At 38.6% G+C, this 17,003-nt stretch overlaps 1 protein-coding gene across 9 annotated transcripts in view; it reads right to left on the bottom strand.

Moving 5' to 3' along the window:
* The window catches only part of gw (trinucleotide repeat containing adaptor protein gawky), a 31,595-nt gene that overhangs the window by 13,835 nt on the left and 757 nt on the right, over positions 1–17,003 (bottom strand). For 2 of the 9 annotated variants that reach the window (XM_066394689.1, XM_066394714.1), the window contains exons 1-14: positions 10,713–11,026; positions 6,322–6,910; positions 5,749–5,897; positions 4,889–4,999; positions 4,282–4,836; positions 4,008–4,220; positions 2,601–2,807; positions 1,670–1,998; positions 1,320–1,597; positions 1,064–1,268; positions 676–870; positions 480–623; positions 286–428; positions 75–228 (exon numbers count right to left, since the gene is read on the bottom strand). In XM_066394689.1, coding sequence (XP_066250786.1) covers positions 75–228; positions 286–428; positions 480–623; positions 676–870; positions 1,064–1,268; positions 1,320–1,597; positions 1,670–1,998; positions 2,601–2,807; positions 4,008–4,220; positions 4,282–4,836; positions 4,889–4,999; positions 5,749–5,897; positions 6,322–6,869 — 3,231 coding nt within the window. In that variant the 5' untranslated portion in view covers positions 6,870–6,910; positions 10,713–11,026. Of the gene's footprint in view, positions 1–74; positions 229–285; positions 429–479; positions 624–675; positions 871–1,063; positions 1,269–1,319; positions 1,598–1,669; positions 1,999–2,600; positions 2,808–4,007; positions 4,221–4,281; positions 4,837–4,888; positions 5,000–5,748; positions 5,898–6,321; positions 6,911–10,712; positions 11,027–17,003 lie in introns of those variants that run through there. The other 7 variants (XM_066394737.1, XM_066394729.1, XM_066394741.1 and 4 more) reach the window with 7 other exon arrangements.

Genomic DNA, 17,003 nt, shown 5'->3' with positions numbered 1-17,003 from the left:
CGCCTTAAGCCTTTTCAAACCGGACAGAAAATCATGGTCTTTCCTCCTTCGTAAAACTGAAAGCGACCACTTACCTTCCACGGTTTTCCAGGTTCAAATTCAGGTACGAGATCAGTCAAGGAAGGTTGAGGCGCCGCGGTCCACTGTGCTTCTTTCACATCGTTGGAAGCGTCGCCACCGCTAGAGTCCGGCCAGCCGGTATCCCCGGAACGGCCGCTCGACCATGGTCTTAAAATACTCATATCAGTACTTTACTTTCTACTTACTAAACTATGAAAACCATACCCATCGGGTTGAGTTAATCCCAACGGCCCCATGTTCGGTGAGGTAGCTACTGGCTTGGATGAGGAACCGGGAGCTCGGCTAAATTCGATGCTCTCCTCTTTGTCTTTGTTTATCCACTGGTTAAGTCTTGATTGCTGCTGATTCTGAAATTCTACGTTCTTGAAAGTTCAAAAGCCTTTTCAATAAAGCTTTACCGCTTCTTTATTCAAAGCCAAATCAGCAAAACTGCCTTGCAAGGCGTTGATCGACTCATGCATTGGATTCGCTTTGAAGTCGTACCCCCCAATGTTGCTCTGCTGTTGCTTGACGTAATGTGCCTGCTGGGCTTGAATCTGATTCTGCAAAAAACAAATTTTACATTTGAATTTATCGCGTTAACCAGACCCTTACTTGAATGTTCATGATTTGTTGCTTAGTCTTAGTAATGAGAACCGAATACTGCATAAGAGCTGGATTGGTCATGTTTCCTTTCGATGATTGGACGTGTATTTGCTGCTGATTATTCAACTGCTGTAGCATCTTTATCTGCTGTAGTAATTGGTTAAGAAGTACCAAAGTTTGGGGAGCTAGAGGCTGATTTAAGATCTGAAAAACCAAAACAAAATTGTTGTCTCTTAGGGCTAGTAGATAAAAGATCTGTTAAGTTTAGGTGCTAAATTCACAGTGACAATCTAAATCAATCAATATTCTGTATACTTATTTTAAAACCAAAGAACGGTGCCATATTGCCATTCAATAAAGTAAGATCCATTTTGAAGAACATTGTATTTTGACTTACCTGATGGTTAAGATATCCGGCTTGAACAGCCATCTGTATCTGTTGAACGAGCATGCGCAACTGTTGAGTAGAGGGTTGTCCCTGTGGCTGCATAGGCCGTCCTCCCGAAGATCCTACAAATCCTTGACCCCCTACGCCTCCAGAATTTTGAGACTGATTTAGCATTTTGTGGACCACGGCCGGAGAAATACTGTTGATTAAAGAACTAAGAAAAAATTGATGAAATACTGAATTTAAAAGCTCGGGGAGATATTACCTGTTGCCTTGACCAGCACCGCCACCTGAGCTGTTAAGCAGACCAGGGCCGGCACCTGGAGGAAAACCGCCAGTTGCCAGGGGATTTCCAGCAGGGCCTCCGATACCTGGATACGCGCCTCGCTGGGGCCCCGGGAACTGGTTGTGCTCGAAATGGTCTTCATGACGTCCGCCAGCACTCCAACCGTCATTGCCGCGACCACGTAGAGGACTGAGAAACTCTAAAGCATCTTCCACGTTCATTTCGCGTACTCTAAGAGCATTTTCCACGTCCTCTTTCTGTATACCATAACAATGTGGAAGAATTAATAATTTAACCCTAGCCTTAAAATCTCAATAAAACCCACAAACCTTATATCCCATATCAACGAGCATTCTAAACTGCTTGGAATTCCACACTTGTTCCTTAGTAAGCTGAAGCTTCGGCTGCGACTTGTGCGCCCAATCCAAATCATTAGAATCCCACAAACCTCCAGGGCCTTTGGGCTTGGACCAGGGGGCTCCTGGTTCGTCCACCCAGGCGGCTCCTCCAGGACCTCCGCCTACTTCGTCCCATCCGTTGCGGCCACCACCACCCCAAACACCACCATCGGGCTTGCGCCCGGGGGCCATGCCGGGCGGCCCGGCCCTGCCTGCGCCCATAGCGGCAGCGCCTGTAGGAATACCTTTCCAATGAGTGCCTATTAAATAAGCACGGCATATTAAATATTTGTAGGAAGGGTTGAGGGCGATACCGTAAGAAGATATGTTGAGCTGAAGCAAAAAACTGTTGATAATAAGTGACCCCTAGACGATCAATATTATCTGGTAATATATCGAGTGGAAGACTAATAATGAGTAAGTAGTTTGTATTGAATGATTTTATAATACAGGTTGTAACATAAATAATAGCATTTTCCAATAATTTTGATCGTTAAGGGATGGCTTTATTATAAAGGATGGATGGAGATAGTATGGAATATCAGTGAGATGTGAAAACAATGTTTGAAGGGATACTTTATAAATTATTAATAAATAAACAAAAACAGGGAACTTTTCCCAAAATAAAACACATCACATTTTTCAAAATAAATGTAAAAAAGCACAATGAAGATAGTTAATTGCCCGAGGGAAAAACATTTGTATGATCAGGTGGAAAAGAATGACCTTCAAAAGTATTTCTAAACAAAAAGAAATATAAAAACAGCCGCTTTCGACTTTTACGAAACGACAGGAAATTTCGAAAATTGCACCACCCGACCAACGAATATTAGCTAACCAAACCAAACCCACGAGCAATTACCTGGTTGGGGGGCACCCCATAAGGAAGTACCGTCATCGTAGTTCGGCATATTTCGTCTCTGAGTCGGAGGGGAAGGTTCCTCCCAACCGGCAGCATTGCCGGGCCCCACGGGCATCTTGTTAGGATGGTGCATACCACCTGGTCCGGCGTGAGGTCCGCTCTGGCTCCAGAAATCAGCGCCGGCGCCGTTCAGTCTTCCGGTGATTCCTTGGAAAACACAATTGTAGTAACTGTAGGTTTATCTACAGTTGTTTTAAAGACAGAAAAGGCCTCAAAAATGTTTGATTAGTGGAAATTGTTTCCGAATCTACAAACGTACGTATACGTTTAATTCTCTCAACGACTTCCAAGTGACTGAAAAGGCCCTAGAATGGAAATACTGCGGACTAAAAACATTTTAGCACACATATTTCGAGATTTCATGGTAACGCATTTGAAGACATAGTTGTGGTCAAAACAACCATAAAATGCGTCCTTTAAGAATGCGTTTGAAAAACTTTCGACGATAACATTCCGATCAGTATAGGAATTTTTACCATTAGTGCGAGACGACAGAACTATTTACTGATTTTTTTTTGGCTTTGTTTGATTCACAATGCGAGAAGTTACTTTGAAAAAATGATACATTTCATGCAAATTTAGTTATAGAAGCTGTAACAAATGTATGAAATTTAGCGACATATTTGCCAGTGCAAACAGATGATCTAAATTTTACTAGAATTTATAGTTATTGAGCGGAACGTGGAGGAAAAACTGAAATAGCCATTTGGTGGATGATAAAACACATAATTCGAAAAGGATCTCAGAAAAAATTACCTTCTTTAGCATCCATGTTTATATACAAAGTGTTGAAAGAAATTTAATGATCTATTAGGAAAAAGTGTGCTGTGACAAATCAGCACATCATAATAGTTCATGTATTGCTTGTTTTTGCTTGGCAAAATTTTCTATAGACCTTCTACGATTCCCACTGGTCAAAAATAGCGTCTTCACAGAAAAAGGGTGTTCAACTAATTTTTCGCTTTTTTTGGCAATTGTTCTTCATTTCATTATTTTTATTATTATCTCAAGCTCCATCAAAATGATGATACATCTTTCGAAATTAACCTTAATTTTTCGGGGTGATAATTTGGGTAAATTATTGGCACACACCAGCCAAAACTCCCAATGACATTGTATACCTTCGGCCGAAATTAAATTGTCTGGCACGCAGACAAAAATATTTCGTCATCGGCACGAATATAAACCATTCTCGTTAAAAATAGTCGTCACTCGTGTTAAAAATAGACGCGGGAAGGCTCGCTTTCCTTTAGAAAAAAAATGGGCAAATACGAGAAGTCAAGTAATGTACTTTTATACTTTTCTTCGTAATAAATTAGTTCATACTCAAGAAGAGCTTAAACTCACCTCTTGGATCACCACGCATGTCTCCTCCACTCATCTGACGCATCTGTTCGCGAGGATCGAGCTGCCTAGGATCGAGACCCGAAGCTGCGGCGGCTGCGCGAAGATCTGGTCGCATTCCATCCATTGCAGCAACGGCAGCCGCAGCTGCAGCTGCGCGAGGATCGGCACCAGCACGGGGATCACCCCAACCCGAAGTGTTACCGCCTGTCGCGCCTTACGCACCAAAAAAAAGTCAAATTACCTCTCAAACCATCTGAGAGAACTCAATTCTTACCCTTACCTCCCCACATTTGATTCGAATTATTATTTCCCCATTGCTGTTGATTATTGGGAACCCCAGTCCACACATTCGAGCTATCGGTAGCGTCATCATCTTCGCCCCACGTACCGCCAATATTGGTGGAAGGCGTATGACCCCATGGGGTTTTCTGTTGAGGTTGCGGAGGAGGCTGTCCTCCATTGCGCAAATTCGCCTCCCATAACTCTGTTCCATTATTAACTGCTGGTTTCCACGGAGGTGGTCCTCCAGCACTGGCATCCATCTTTAAAGTTGGTTCTGGACTGGCCGGAATGTCCCATTGAGTGTCTTGATTGACGTGCCCGCCCCAGCCGTCAGTGCTGAAGATGGCTTCACGCATGTTGTTTAACTGCTCAAGCTGCTGCTTAGTGGTATTAGTGGGGGCATTGACTGGGGCACTGTTAGACGCTGAAGGTGGCGCCGCCGGGGGCGCATTGTTACCAGTTGGAGGCTTGGATCCTGGCTGCCCCCAACCAGTGCTGTTGGATTGTGAAGCGGGAGGCTGTTGGCCGCCTGCGTTGGTTTTGTTGGCTGTAACAATCATAACATTTAATTGAAAAACCCACTGGAACTGGAGATTTACCGTCGCTTTGTGAAGAAGCGGGTGAGCGATTAGCATTGTTGTTCCACTGCTGGGTACCCGCGGCGTTTTGATTCGAAGCATTCGCAGTACCCCAGCCGCTCGTATTATTCACTAAAACAGATTAAATTGCTATTACGTTACAATGGGATAACCTTCCTAATAAACTACTACATTAAAATACAATGCTAATTGTCACCAAACCGACCGGACTTTCGATAGAAATTCTTCACAAAGTCTAAATGACAAGAAACACCGAGTTAAAACTGTTCAAATGTCGGCTATTGTTAGAAATATGATGCGATGCTTTGCAGTACGGCGCTAACATTGATGTTTTATTGTAAGCCTTGATTCCGTGACATCATTGTCAAATCGGTGTATGTTTCGTGTTTGTTGGCACTCATCAAAAGCCTATATAAAAACGGATAAGCTTGTTATGTGTATATATTGATGTTAGCCCTAAAAACAACACCCTGTAGATTATCTCAATCACTTAGCATATCAAAATTTTTTTAATTTGACACTCTATATGTCGAAAACGAAGCTTTTGCGGATCTATTTTTATGTAAACTTTTTGCATCAATTTCAAAATGTCTATCGACTTTGAAAGTTATGCTGGAAAAAACTGAAACGCTCTGTATCATAAACTATTAAGTTAGCATTAATGTACGAATCATCCAAGAGGAAAATAGCATAAATCTTATTTTGATTAAGGGACGCCTATAAAGAATTTGTCTATGGGAAAAAAATAGTCCTTTTTGATGTGTTACGAGTCATATCTTATAACCGGTTTTGTACCATAATTTTACCTTGTGAATGTTAATAAGATAGACTTCATGAACCAAGGTGACTTTTTGTCTTACCATTATTGTTATTGCCCTGTTGAGAAGGAGGGGTGCCCCATCCAGAGGTACCAGTGCTAAGAGAGCTTTCTCCACCTCCTCGTAACCTCAGGGGGACCGAATATCCTTGTCGGTTGTCGTCATCGAAAGTTGTGCGCAATTTGATTTGCCTGGCGAAAAGCAGATAAATGTGATAACATTCACTAACATCAGGCACTTCGTACAGTTTAAGGTAAAGATGTAATGTGTTAAAATGACAAAATGACTATATAGAGATATACTGATTGATTTTATATTATGTTTTTGCCGGGTATCGCAAATAAACCAACACAATGCACCGTTTACATATAATTTCATTAACTAAAATTTTACAAAAAGTAGATTTTACGTGTTTTTCTTCTAACATCCTATGTATTAGGTGATATTGAATATCTTAAGCTTCTTCTATTTAGACAGGGGTAATACAACGCCCGAATGAATAAAAGTTCATTTTTATGTTAGCAGTTTAATCTTGGCCACGTAAATGGAATTTGGATATTTATATGCTGAGGGAATTGTAGTGTTGCAAGTGAGGAGACGAAAGGACATACGTACTTGTGGCACAAGTATTCTTCAGCATCAGTCGCATCATCGTTCTTGTCGTTGCTATCGCAGTGAAGAGTAGTCAAGTTCAGGTTCTCCAAAGCTTCGAGTACTTCGAGGTCATCAGACTTTTGGTTGGGAATGTCTCGTCCGAGGGGCAAAGCACCAAACTTACGACTATCATCTAACTTATCGCTAGCTACATTATTATTATTAGTTAAATTATTGTGGGCGACCGTGTAGCGGTCATTACGTTGTATTTTTGGTACGGTAACAGAGTTCAGAAGACAGTTATCGGTCACAGATTGCAGCTTAAGATTAGGGGCGGGGGCCTCGGGGCCCCGACCAGAGCCAAATATCACAGATGAGGCGGCGAGCTCCCGGGATTGGGGGCGAACGCCATTAGGACGGTTCGGGGGGTCGGCTCGACCCCCCCGATGCGCCCACGCGATTTCGTCTTGTACTGGTAGGGGTGCGCTGCCCCGCATGGCTGACTCTTGAGGCACTTGATAGGTAGGAAATATATTAGACTTCGGCTCGGAGGGGGTGGGGGCGCGCATCGTCAATAGTGCTCCATGTCAGTCTGGCCAGCCAGAGAGATCTGTAACAAAGATACACATTTACAACAAGCAGCAAATCATGACCAATCACACGCCTAATAAAAACGAATCAACGTCGCCTTTTCGACGTATTAATAGAATTTACGGTTTTTTTCATGGGATGCACTGTATATTATGATTTTGGTACATGAGGTTCTTCATTATGGTTTCAAACATACAGGGAATGGACAAAATAATATGAACACCATGCAATAAAGTACATGTTGTTGCACAGTTTAAGAGGTAAGTCTTGTAGGTTATATTTTAGTGTATCACAGGTTTTGTTTCACAACGGCTATAAAAAACGATTGGTGAAATGTATGATCTCTGACTTTGAATTAGGTCAAATCATTGGTGTTCGGTTGGCGGGAGCGTCTATGACAAAAACTAAATTGTTTAACGTTTCACGAGTGACAGTATCTACGGTAATGATAAAACACACAAAACACGGTAAAATATCATCGGCGAAGAGGAATAGTGAGCTATCGCGACAAAAAGTGACAGCAGAACTCAACTATCACTTGAGTAATACTGCTTCGATAAAAACGGTACGGCGGGAACTCCACAAAGCTAACATTCATGGAAGGACTGCAATTGCGAAATCCTTTATAACGGAAGTCAACGCCATGTTGCGAAAATAGTGGTGCGGCGATTATAAACTTGGACATTTGATGATTGGAAGAATGTAGTATCCGATGAAGCATCGATAACATTATTCCCTATAAGCAGCCAACTTTATGTTTGTGGAGGCCCAAAAGGAGCCTATGATCCGGACTACCTACTTCCTACAGTCAAGCATGGGGGAGGTTCCGTTATGATTTGGGCGGTTATACCGTGGTATTCAGCGGATCCTCTTATTCACATATCTGGCCGGATTACTGCAAATGACATCCTTAATGATGAAGTTCTTACTATGACTAGCATTGCTTCCAAACGCTGTCACATTCCAAAATGGTAATGCGCCCATATACAGAGCCAAAAAGTTCAGTCTTGATTTTAGGAGTGTCAAAACATCATCAAACATCTTTCCTGGCCAACACAATCGCCAGATGTCAATGTAATTCAATCGTTATGGAGAGTTTTAGAGCAGAGAGTGAGAAGCAGATTTCCACCTCCAACATCGTTGAAGCAATTGTCGAATGTTTTGGTGGAAGAATGAGACAACATTCCATTGGAAACTGTTCAGATACTCTACGAATCTCTTCCGCGAAGAATTGCAGCTATTCTAAAAGCAAATGGAGGCCCAACACCTTATTAATAAATAAATAGTTGTGTATATGTCAGGTGTTCATATTATTTTGTCCACCCCCGTATAGAGGTTAATAATCTTATCTTTTAATATTTTTCAAGCAAATGAGAATTTCTGTTCCACAAGAATAATAAGTTAGACAAAGATTATCGTCGAATCTATGTGAATATTATGGAACAGAAGTTCTTTGTTAGCGTGAAAATTATTCGAGATCATATCATAAACCATATATTTTCGAAATTATGTCTTCATTCTTTGGAACAAAGTGCAAATTAAATTATAACACCATATCACTCTAGCGATTTAGTACTATATATAAATTTCGACTATCGATAGGTAAATTACATGTATATGATATACTACTAATAATTATGTGTTTCAGGTTAGTAATCTTATTGGTGACAGAAATCCTTATCTAAAAACCCTTTGTGGGTGATAATTAAATAAATATCCAATGTTTCCTTAAATGAATCATTTATTTTCCCTTTGAAGCTGAAGGATCATGGTCCAAAAACTCAAACAGTTTCTCAAATACCCACCAATTTCATTGAATATTGGCCATTATAGGAGTTATTTCGAATAACCAACGTTTGCTTCAAGCCTGATAAAATTAAAATTATCCTTAATGTTAACAACATATTTTTAGGTATACGAAAAAGTATATATAGTTATCAAATAGTGATAAGATTACGTGGAGTTTCGCCATTACAAAATCAACATGATATCATTAGCTAGGCTTTCCAATCACCACTAATTGTTCCCTATATCCTGTATTATATAAATTATTACAACAAAAGCATTATTATATTTGTTCATATGTAATACAGGTACTAGCGTGAAGTTATTGTATTTTGTCGAATGTATAGCTGCAACTTTTAACTAAAACAATGAAAGTCAATTAGCTACATCCCTAGTAAACAGAGAAATTTACTTAGGACATGAACCATGAATATTTTATCTTCTTATCAAGGTAATCTTTAACAGGAATCAGAAATCCTCAAGGGCAAGCAAACAGGGGAACTGGGAAATACCCAGTGAGGGAGCATTCTTAAATATAACACGCAATAAATGATAGAACAGTAGTACAAGGTTAAAGACAAAGATTTAGTTTCAGTTCAGAAATGCACTATTTGTTAATACATGATTGATGGTTGATCAGATTTTGTTGGGGGTTTTGCCTTCAAGTGACTAGTAAAATAATTAGGAATTTGTGAGGTTCTTCCTGTTCCTTAAATAATAACATATCAATTTTAGCAATGAATGAAATCATGTAGAAAAATTATGTGTTCAATAGTTGAGTGATTCAATTAAGTTGAATTTTTCAAAACTTAGAAAAAGAGTATGCTTGTTGCAGCTGTATAAAGATAATGGACTTTTGGTAAAAACATAAGGATATAATGTGATAACAAATGTTCAGGGCTGAAAGGGTTAAACAACTAAAACCAGAACAAATGGGATTCCCTTTGAAATTGTTAAGTTGTCATCATATTGAATCCAATTTGGACCAGCGTCAAGATTCTTGTAAAAAACATCCGACGATCACCACCCAAACCCACATGTAAAAGTAAAGTTGACAGGTGTAATATAATTTCATTGGCGAAAAATACCTATTTGGCAGTTGTGACGTTTTTAAAACCAATAGAACGGCTTGTTATTTAAAATAATAGTGACACCTTCAGTCTTCACCAAACACTAGTGGTTAGTAAAAAGTTTAAACTAACACTATTTATTGACATATATATGTAATCGTTTTTAGCATTAAAAAGTGTAGGTTTTTGAGCGTCACCCTATGAAAATATTAAATTGAAAGTGATGTCATTGAGTGCGAATTTATGATTGTATTAAGATACAAGACAGTCTCTTGAATATGAAACTAATCCACCCACACAAAGAATCAACCAGTTTTAATTATAGATGTGAATAATTAACAAAAAAGAGACAATAAACAAACTATTAAAATAATAATACTAAAATACTGAATTCTTGGGACTTGGTGATCTAGGATTTTTTTCCAAAATAAAATTTAACATAGAATATATATTATTCTAACAAAATGAAGCTTACCTTCTAAGTATTGCTAGTAGTAATTGCCTGAACCACTGGGCTTAAGCAACCATGTATTACGATAAGGAGTGATAAGGAAAATAAGATTCAAAGCCAAATTTTTAAATCATTTTTATATTATTTTCTCAGTCTCCTCTCAGCTTTCATAGAACTCAGCTACTGGACTAAAATAAACTGCCAAGGAGCAGAAAGCTGAACCGAGTAAAGACCTATAGCGCATATAACCATCCTTTTTTATCTCGCTCCACGTAATGGAGCCTAAAGGGCAACGCAAGTAATTTTGTTAATGAAAAAAAGGAATGCTGATTGCTTTTTCTTCACCAGCGACTGGTGGTCATTTACTTCTATTCATGTTTACTTCTTTCTACTAAAAAAGGAAACGTATGTTGCCCGTATGCGTAGTTAGACACTAAGGGCAATATGTTCGTTTGATAATATTATCATTCTTACTCGATGGTGCTAAAACTAAAGAAATTTACAATATAACTTACGTATTTATCAGAATTTGGACGCCAATCGTATCAACTAGCGAACCTTCTGCCAGAAGAGGGGGACGTGAAAAAGTTGGCTCGCGAACACACACAAGTCATATTATCCAATGCGCACTTTCCAATAAAGCACCGTACACGGCTAAACTAAAGCAATGTTGATGTATTTATCACACTTAACTCAATGAGAATACTAAATATCACAATATTATTAAATTTGGCGTTAAAATACTTGGATTTGCGGGCACCACGGCTTTAGTTGTTTATTGATCCGCAATTACGTGGCAGCGATTCGCTCTCTGCCTCTGCTCTTCTCTCCCCCTTCAACACAGATTTCGGGCACGATCGGGCGTTTACGCCGGTGGAAAGTGTGCGAAGGAAACCAGTTTCGAACATTCAACGGGCGCGTTGCCGGATTTAATATAATTTATTTCAGGAATTTATGCTGGCTTGCTTGATTGGAGAATTGAGTGGTTCAAAATGTAAAATTCGCTATTTTCTATTGGAACATTTTTTAATTTATTTTAAATCATCATTTTAGAGCCGACATAATTCACGGTGCTAAAAAAATGCAACGTCGCAAAAAAACATGGCGACCTATTTGCCATGTTTCAAGATGGTGCATGGCGGGAAATTATGAAGTGTATTATTGCGTTAACAGGTTTTTCTACGAGCGTCTAAAAAATAACTTTCATAATACTTCACCCTAATCGATAACATTTTTTTATCTTTAGAGAGTGAATATAACAACATAACGTTAATTTTTGTCTCCAGAAATGAAAGTTTGATAGTAACGATTGAACGCAGTGGACCATTCATGGGAGCATTGTGTTGGAAGTATGCGAGTAATTGATTTTGTGTATACTTGACTGCCTATAATCAAATCGTTCACTCTCGACACAGCATGTGGGAGTGCGGTTGGCTATGTTAAAAATAATTTCATTTTTAATAATTTAATTACGAATGTATCGTGCAGGTCGTAGAAAAATTAGTTTTTTCACTCGTTAAAAATCATTTTCTGTAATTTGAGAATATTGCGACGTAAACTGTTCTCTCGGTGACAAGAAACTATAATTAATGTATTTGGAGAATTTGAAATCGCTTAAAACTTTCCTTACACTTTTTAGTCTCAACTTGCCAGGAATCGTCTAACTTGATAATCCCTGGATAGAGCTAATCATTTGCGGAAAAGTGACAAAGCTACGATGAGAGAGAAGCTATTGTAGGTAAGGCCCGGTTTTTTAAACTCCAGATAATTTGATCAGCAGGAGGTTGAAAAACCAGGCTTAAGGGCCAAATTACTAATGCACATTTTAAAATAAACGAGAGTTATTGGAAGTCGCGATAAAAAGCGCGTTTTGAAAATATCAAAACGGCGAAATATTTTTCCAATTCCTCCATTAATGCAGTTTTCAAAATATCAATATGGCGTATTTAATAAATTATTCTCACTTGTTTTCTAAGACTCTTGCTAAAACAAATTCCTCATTATTTGTCACCATAATTGATCGCTATAGCTTTCCCCGATTCCCTATCGCGTTAACTAAACAAATTGAAGGTTAAAACCGCAATTTTCGGAAAACACATTTATTGATAAAAAATTGGTCGACAAGCCGTGAAATTTATCGCTTCGATTGTTGTCATGGCCGCCTTTTCCTTAAGCAAAACGTAGAAAAGAGCAAAACGATGGCAACGCCGTCTATCGACTGGCACAGAAAAACAAGCGTGCCCCGCAGACAACTAAATACCGCGACTGAATTATTTTCGCCATTTCGAAGAACAACAAGTAAATAAATAGATTATGTATGCAAAAATGTAAACAAACGTTCGGTCGCCCATTGCGGCTTTCTAATTTTGCCACAAGTAGCTGCGCATTGACACGCGGAGGTAATTCGAGGTTTTGTTGTCAAGCGACTATAACTCCGATTATTGGGTGCGTCATCACTTATTAATTCTTTAATTTCCACGGCTCCTTATGAAATTGGCAACGAATCAAACGGCCATTTTTTTCACACTCTCAAACCGTTGGTTGAATTGGAAAAACGTGGCGGACGGGACATCCCCGCGCTCAAATTTCGATATGAACAGCAAAAATACTTAATAAAAATAGCAATAATATCCATTGGCGGTTAAGTAGCACATGACTACCTGCGTAACGGGAGGAGAGACACGGTCGAATTCTATTGCGCATCACAACGGGGTCATCAAACTCCTTCACGGTATAAAATTCGTTGCAATTAGCGCAGGTAACTTCATGTTTTTCTTAGGAACATGTCAGGCGAGTGTGAAATTATGTAACGCGATCGAAGAATGGTTACTTTTCGAGAGGTGTATACCTCATTACCATACGTACATCGCCAAATAAACTAGCATCACTTTAACTTGGCAATTATGATAAACAACTGGACCCCTCCTCCCCCTTCTCTACTGTTTGGGACTTATTGATAAAACGAGGGGGGAATTAGATCACCAAGGAGCGTCATAGCGTTAGAACTTAACTATCTATGTCCTCATTAGTCACGAAAGATTCATATACATAGAATTAAAACCCAATAACGTCCCATTCGCCATTTAGTCAAAATAACCTGAATTTGAACTGACCCTGTGGATCGATGTCATGATGAAATCAATGGCCTAAAAATTATTGATTAAAATTATAATGAATTCTTACAAATATTAAACATACTTTTACGGCTTTTTCGGAATTAACCATCGTCAAAAAAATGGACATATCTAGGGAAAAATGGTCGTCTCGTAAACCTAGATATTCTCTATACTATTAAATAGACAATTAAGACAAAAGGTCTCCCAATACCGATCCCTCTTTGCCTGACCAAGACATGACCTAATTCAATTTACTGCTGATAATTTGAGCCTACAGAGTGATTCACTATATTTGATCAAATGGGCATTTCCATTATTATCGGTTCTACGAAAATCTTTAAATTAACAAAGTTTTACATTTTTTGCACCCATGTACAAAAATAAAAAACATTTCTTTTTCATGATTTCAAAAATGTAATCCTTTGTCAATAAGTAGCAATTATTTCTTAAATATTTAAGCCTGAACATTAGGTAAATAACGAGTAAATAATTATTACTGCAGGCAAAATCCTGTGCTCAAAAAGGAAGTCCTATCTGTAAAGATCTGACGACGTGAATGAACAATTTGTGTTTTTTGACTATTCCTAAGACTGTTTTATTTGATTGCCCAAGCATGGTGACAAGTAGGTGGGGACACACCTACAACTTGTTCCCAATGTTTGGACTTAAATATCTGAGAAACGGCTAGAGATACACATATATAATTACATCTTTGAGATCAGAGAAAAGAGATCTGTTCAATTATTTCCAATGCTCTCTATTCAATTTGACAGCAGATGATCTGCTAATTTAAATATTTTCGTGGGACCGATGATAACGGAAATATCCATTTGATCAAATATAATGAATCGCTCTGTACAAAAGGAGTTTCGCCTGTCCTATCGTCGCCCTTCGTACCCTCGACCCGACCTTACCCCTTAGCGGCGCGACCCCCGCTTTTGATGCTGACCCAGTTTGGCGGGAACGAAATGGGGCGACGCACACGTTGCACTGGGATCTGTTGCAAGCTCCAGGGAATTTACTTGAAATTTTGAAGGGATTATTTCGAGGTCGTGAAAGATTTTTCCCCGATTACATCGGCGCTATTACGCCCAACATGTGTGCAACTGAAATAAACATTGAGGGTGTCACGGCTATTTTTAAGAGCGACATTAAAAATAGGTCAAGATTTATCGAATGTCGCCCTTTAGATGTCGGCAAATATTTTGATTGCAGCTGAATTACATAAGTATTTACTAGTCGTGGACTAGATTCACCTAAAAGTGAGCCATTAACCCGAAATTTATTTACAATTCAGGCCTGTCGCCGAAGTTACAACATCAATTATACAGGACTTGTCTATTCCGAATCTCTCGCAATGCGAAAGCAGTGTCTAGAGCTATAGACAAAATAGAGAGACAGGTACGTGCGCAGTTGCATTTTTCATAGCAGCGCTACGAAAAAGAACACCACGCCCATAAATAGAAGCTTCGGCAAACCCGCACTTGGAAATTGATATTTCGTTTTTCGAACGAGGCCAGGCAATGTTGTCTATGCTCTTGGTTTTTGCTTACAATTTGTTAGCAGGAAAGACTCGTTAAAGAGGGCATGAATACATTAAGGAGGGAGCAGTTATATCCCACTATTTAGACCACCAAAAAGGCGACTATCCAGAATTGAAAAAATCGATTCTCAACCATGAGAAGGTTTCCAAGCCGTTCCAGAATGCCAGATAGCGATTCAGGTCCGTTAATGTGACGTGGAATCTAGACACCATTTGTTCCTCAAAAGTCCACGGAATAAATACTGTGCTTAACAGGGCAGAGCCACTATAATCCTCAATTGAAGGTGTAAAAAATATTATAAAATTTGACCCTCGATTTTCTTTATTGCAGGAAATTAAAAAATAAATGTACAATTTAAAGAAAGAGAATGATTTATGAGTTTCTGGCTACTAAAGTCTAAGAAACCATTATCAAAAACTACATGTAATCTAATGATAGCGAGAAAACAAAGACTTCAAACGCAAAAAAATTAACAAATACTTAAAGGGGTTTAAAATAGTGACATTCAAGGTAAAGCGGAGGTAAATCGACCTCTTGCGTAAAGATCTATACCAATTCAACAACGACAATCACTCAAAAATGGGCTATTTATATTTGCCAGCAAGAGATAATTACTAGAACCTGGTGTTACCAAGTGTCTAGGCTTTTTCAGATATCTAGGATATGCTATCATGCGGGTCAAAATTAGCCCGGCCATATCGGCAGTTAAGACTTGAGATAGAATCTAACACCCGGTTCTAGGATTTAAGCAACGACGAACCGCCACCCAAATAAAAGAAGGAAAACTTCCTTTCCGACTGCAGCTGAAATCAATGTTTTGTTTCTTGAAAAAGTAACGGAAAAGTAGATTAAAGAACAGACATGACTGAGCAAACAAACACTGGTTTTAACAGTGATTAAACCAACTCAATACCACTAGAGAATAATTAACAACATCAGAATTGTGACGACTTTTGGCTGGGGTGCCAGAAACTTTTAACTGTTCTTCTCTTGTAACAATTTTCCGCGTCTCCGACCTTTTTCAATGCCCATTATATTACAAATTCGCACACAGAACACGGGTAAAAATTAGAAACAATTTCATCATCCCAAGTTTCCATATTCTCTAATAGTAACCTTGACTGTTTTAGAGTATTCCTACATCTTAGGAATAAATCGCCTGTAATTTGGCAACATGGCAAGTTGAAATCGCGCCAGGTTGTACGTCATCGTTGGCATCAAGACCACTATTGCAAACCGGCTTAGGAACAAGCCCCGGCTGGCACTGTTGCCGCAGTCCCACTTTAGAGTGGAATCTACAGTAGAGATAAGCACTTTGGCAACAACCAAGTATCTAGTAACTTATCTTATATTTATACAAATATTATATAAAGAATAAAAGCTTATCTAAAAAGCACTCCAAAAAAATTGCATCAAAGAATGATATGGTTGTAAGTCCCGCTAGGCTTTAGGGTACTGTGAATCAAACCTTGATAACATTGAATGTGGACAAGGAGATACACTAACTGACATTAGATTGTCCTCTGTCACTGCAACACTAGGATTAACTTGGTAAATACGTTTGTCCAATTGTAGGACTTTACAACTTTTGACTAAGTATGTCTACCAAGATGTAAATATTTTTGTTATAACTGTAAAAACTGGCTTTACCAAGCAAGAAAAGACCTGGTCTTTATTACTGTGTATACCTAACCCGTAGGTAAACGATTCTAGTTTATCAAGGTCGCATACTTGCGAAGAATGTGCAAATGGCAGCTGCACGGTCATCATGGGGTACTACTGTTTGATGCAGTTTACTACGCCGTTGATATTTGTGCCTTCTAAAATTGGGTTATAGGCGGGAATTCAATTTGTAAGATATGCATGCAGCTTTAATGAGAAAATTTAAGATCTACTCTTATTTATGCCATCATCTAGGTTTTAATGAATACAAAATTAATTAACAATGATTTATATTATTATAACACTAACAAATTTAAAAACAAGATGTACGTGACCATTTAAAACTGAAAAGAAGAAGCATATTAACTGAAAAATTCATAGAATTGACTATCCAAAGTATCAATACAATTTATTATTTTCAAAAATCATAGTTTTTTCCATAATTTGAAAGTTATATAGTAACTCAATAAGTAACTCACTCAAT

The sequence above is a fragment of the Euwallacea similis genome, chromosome 1, assembly GCF_039881205.1.
Source record: "Euwallacea similis isolate ESF13 chromosome 1, ESF131.1, whole genome shotgun sequence".
NCBI lineage: Eukaryota > Metazoa > Arthropoda > Insecta > Coleoptera > Curculionidae > Euwallacea > Euwallacea similis.
Note: the sequence above shows the minus strand (reverse complement) of the source record. Positions and strands in the feature narration are given on the sequence as shown.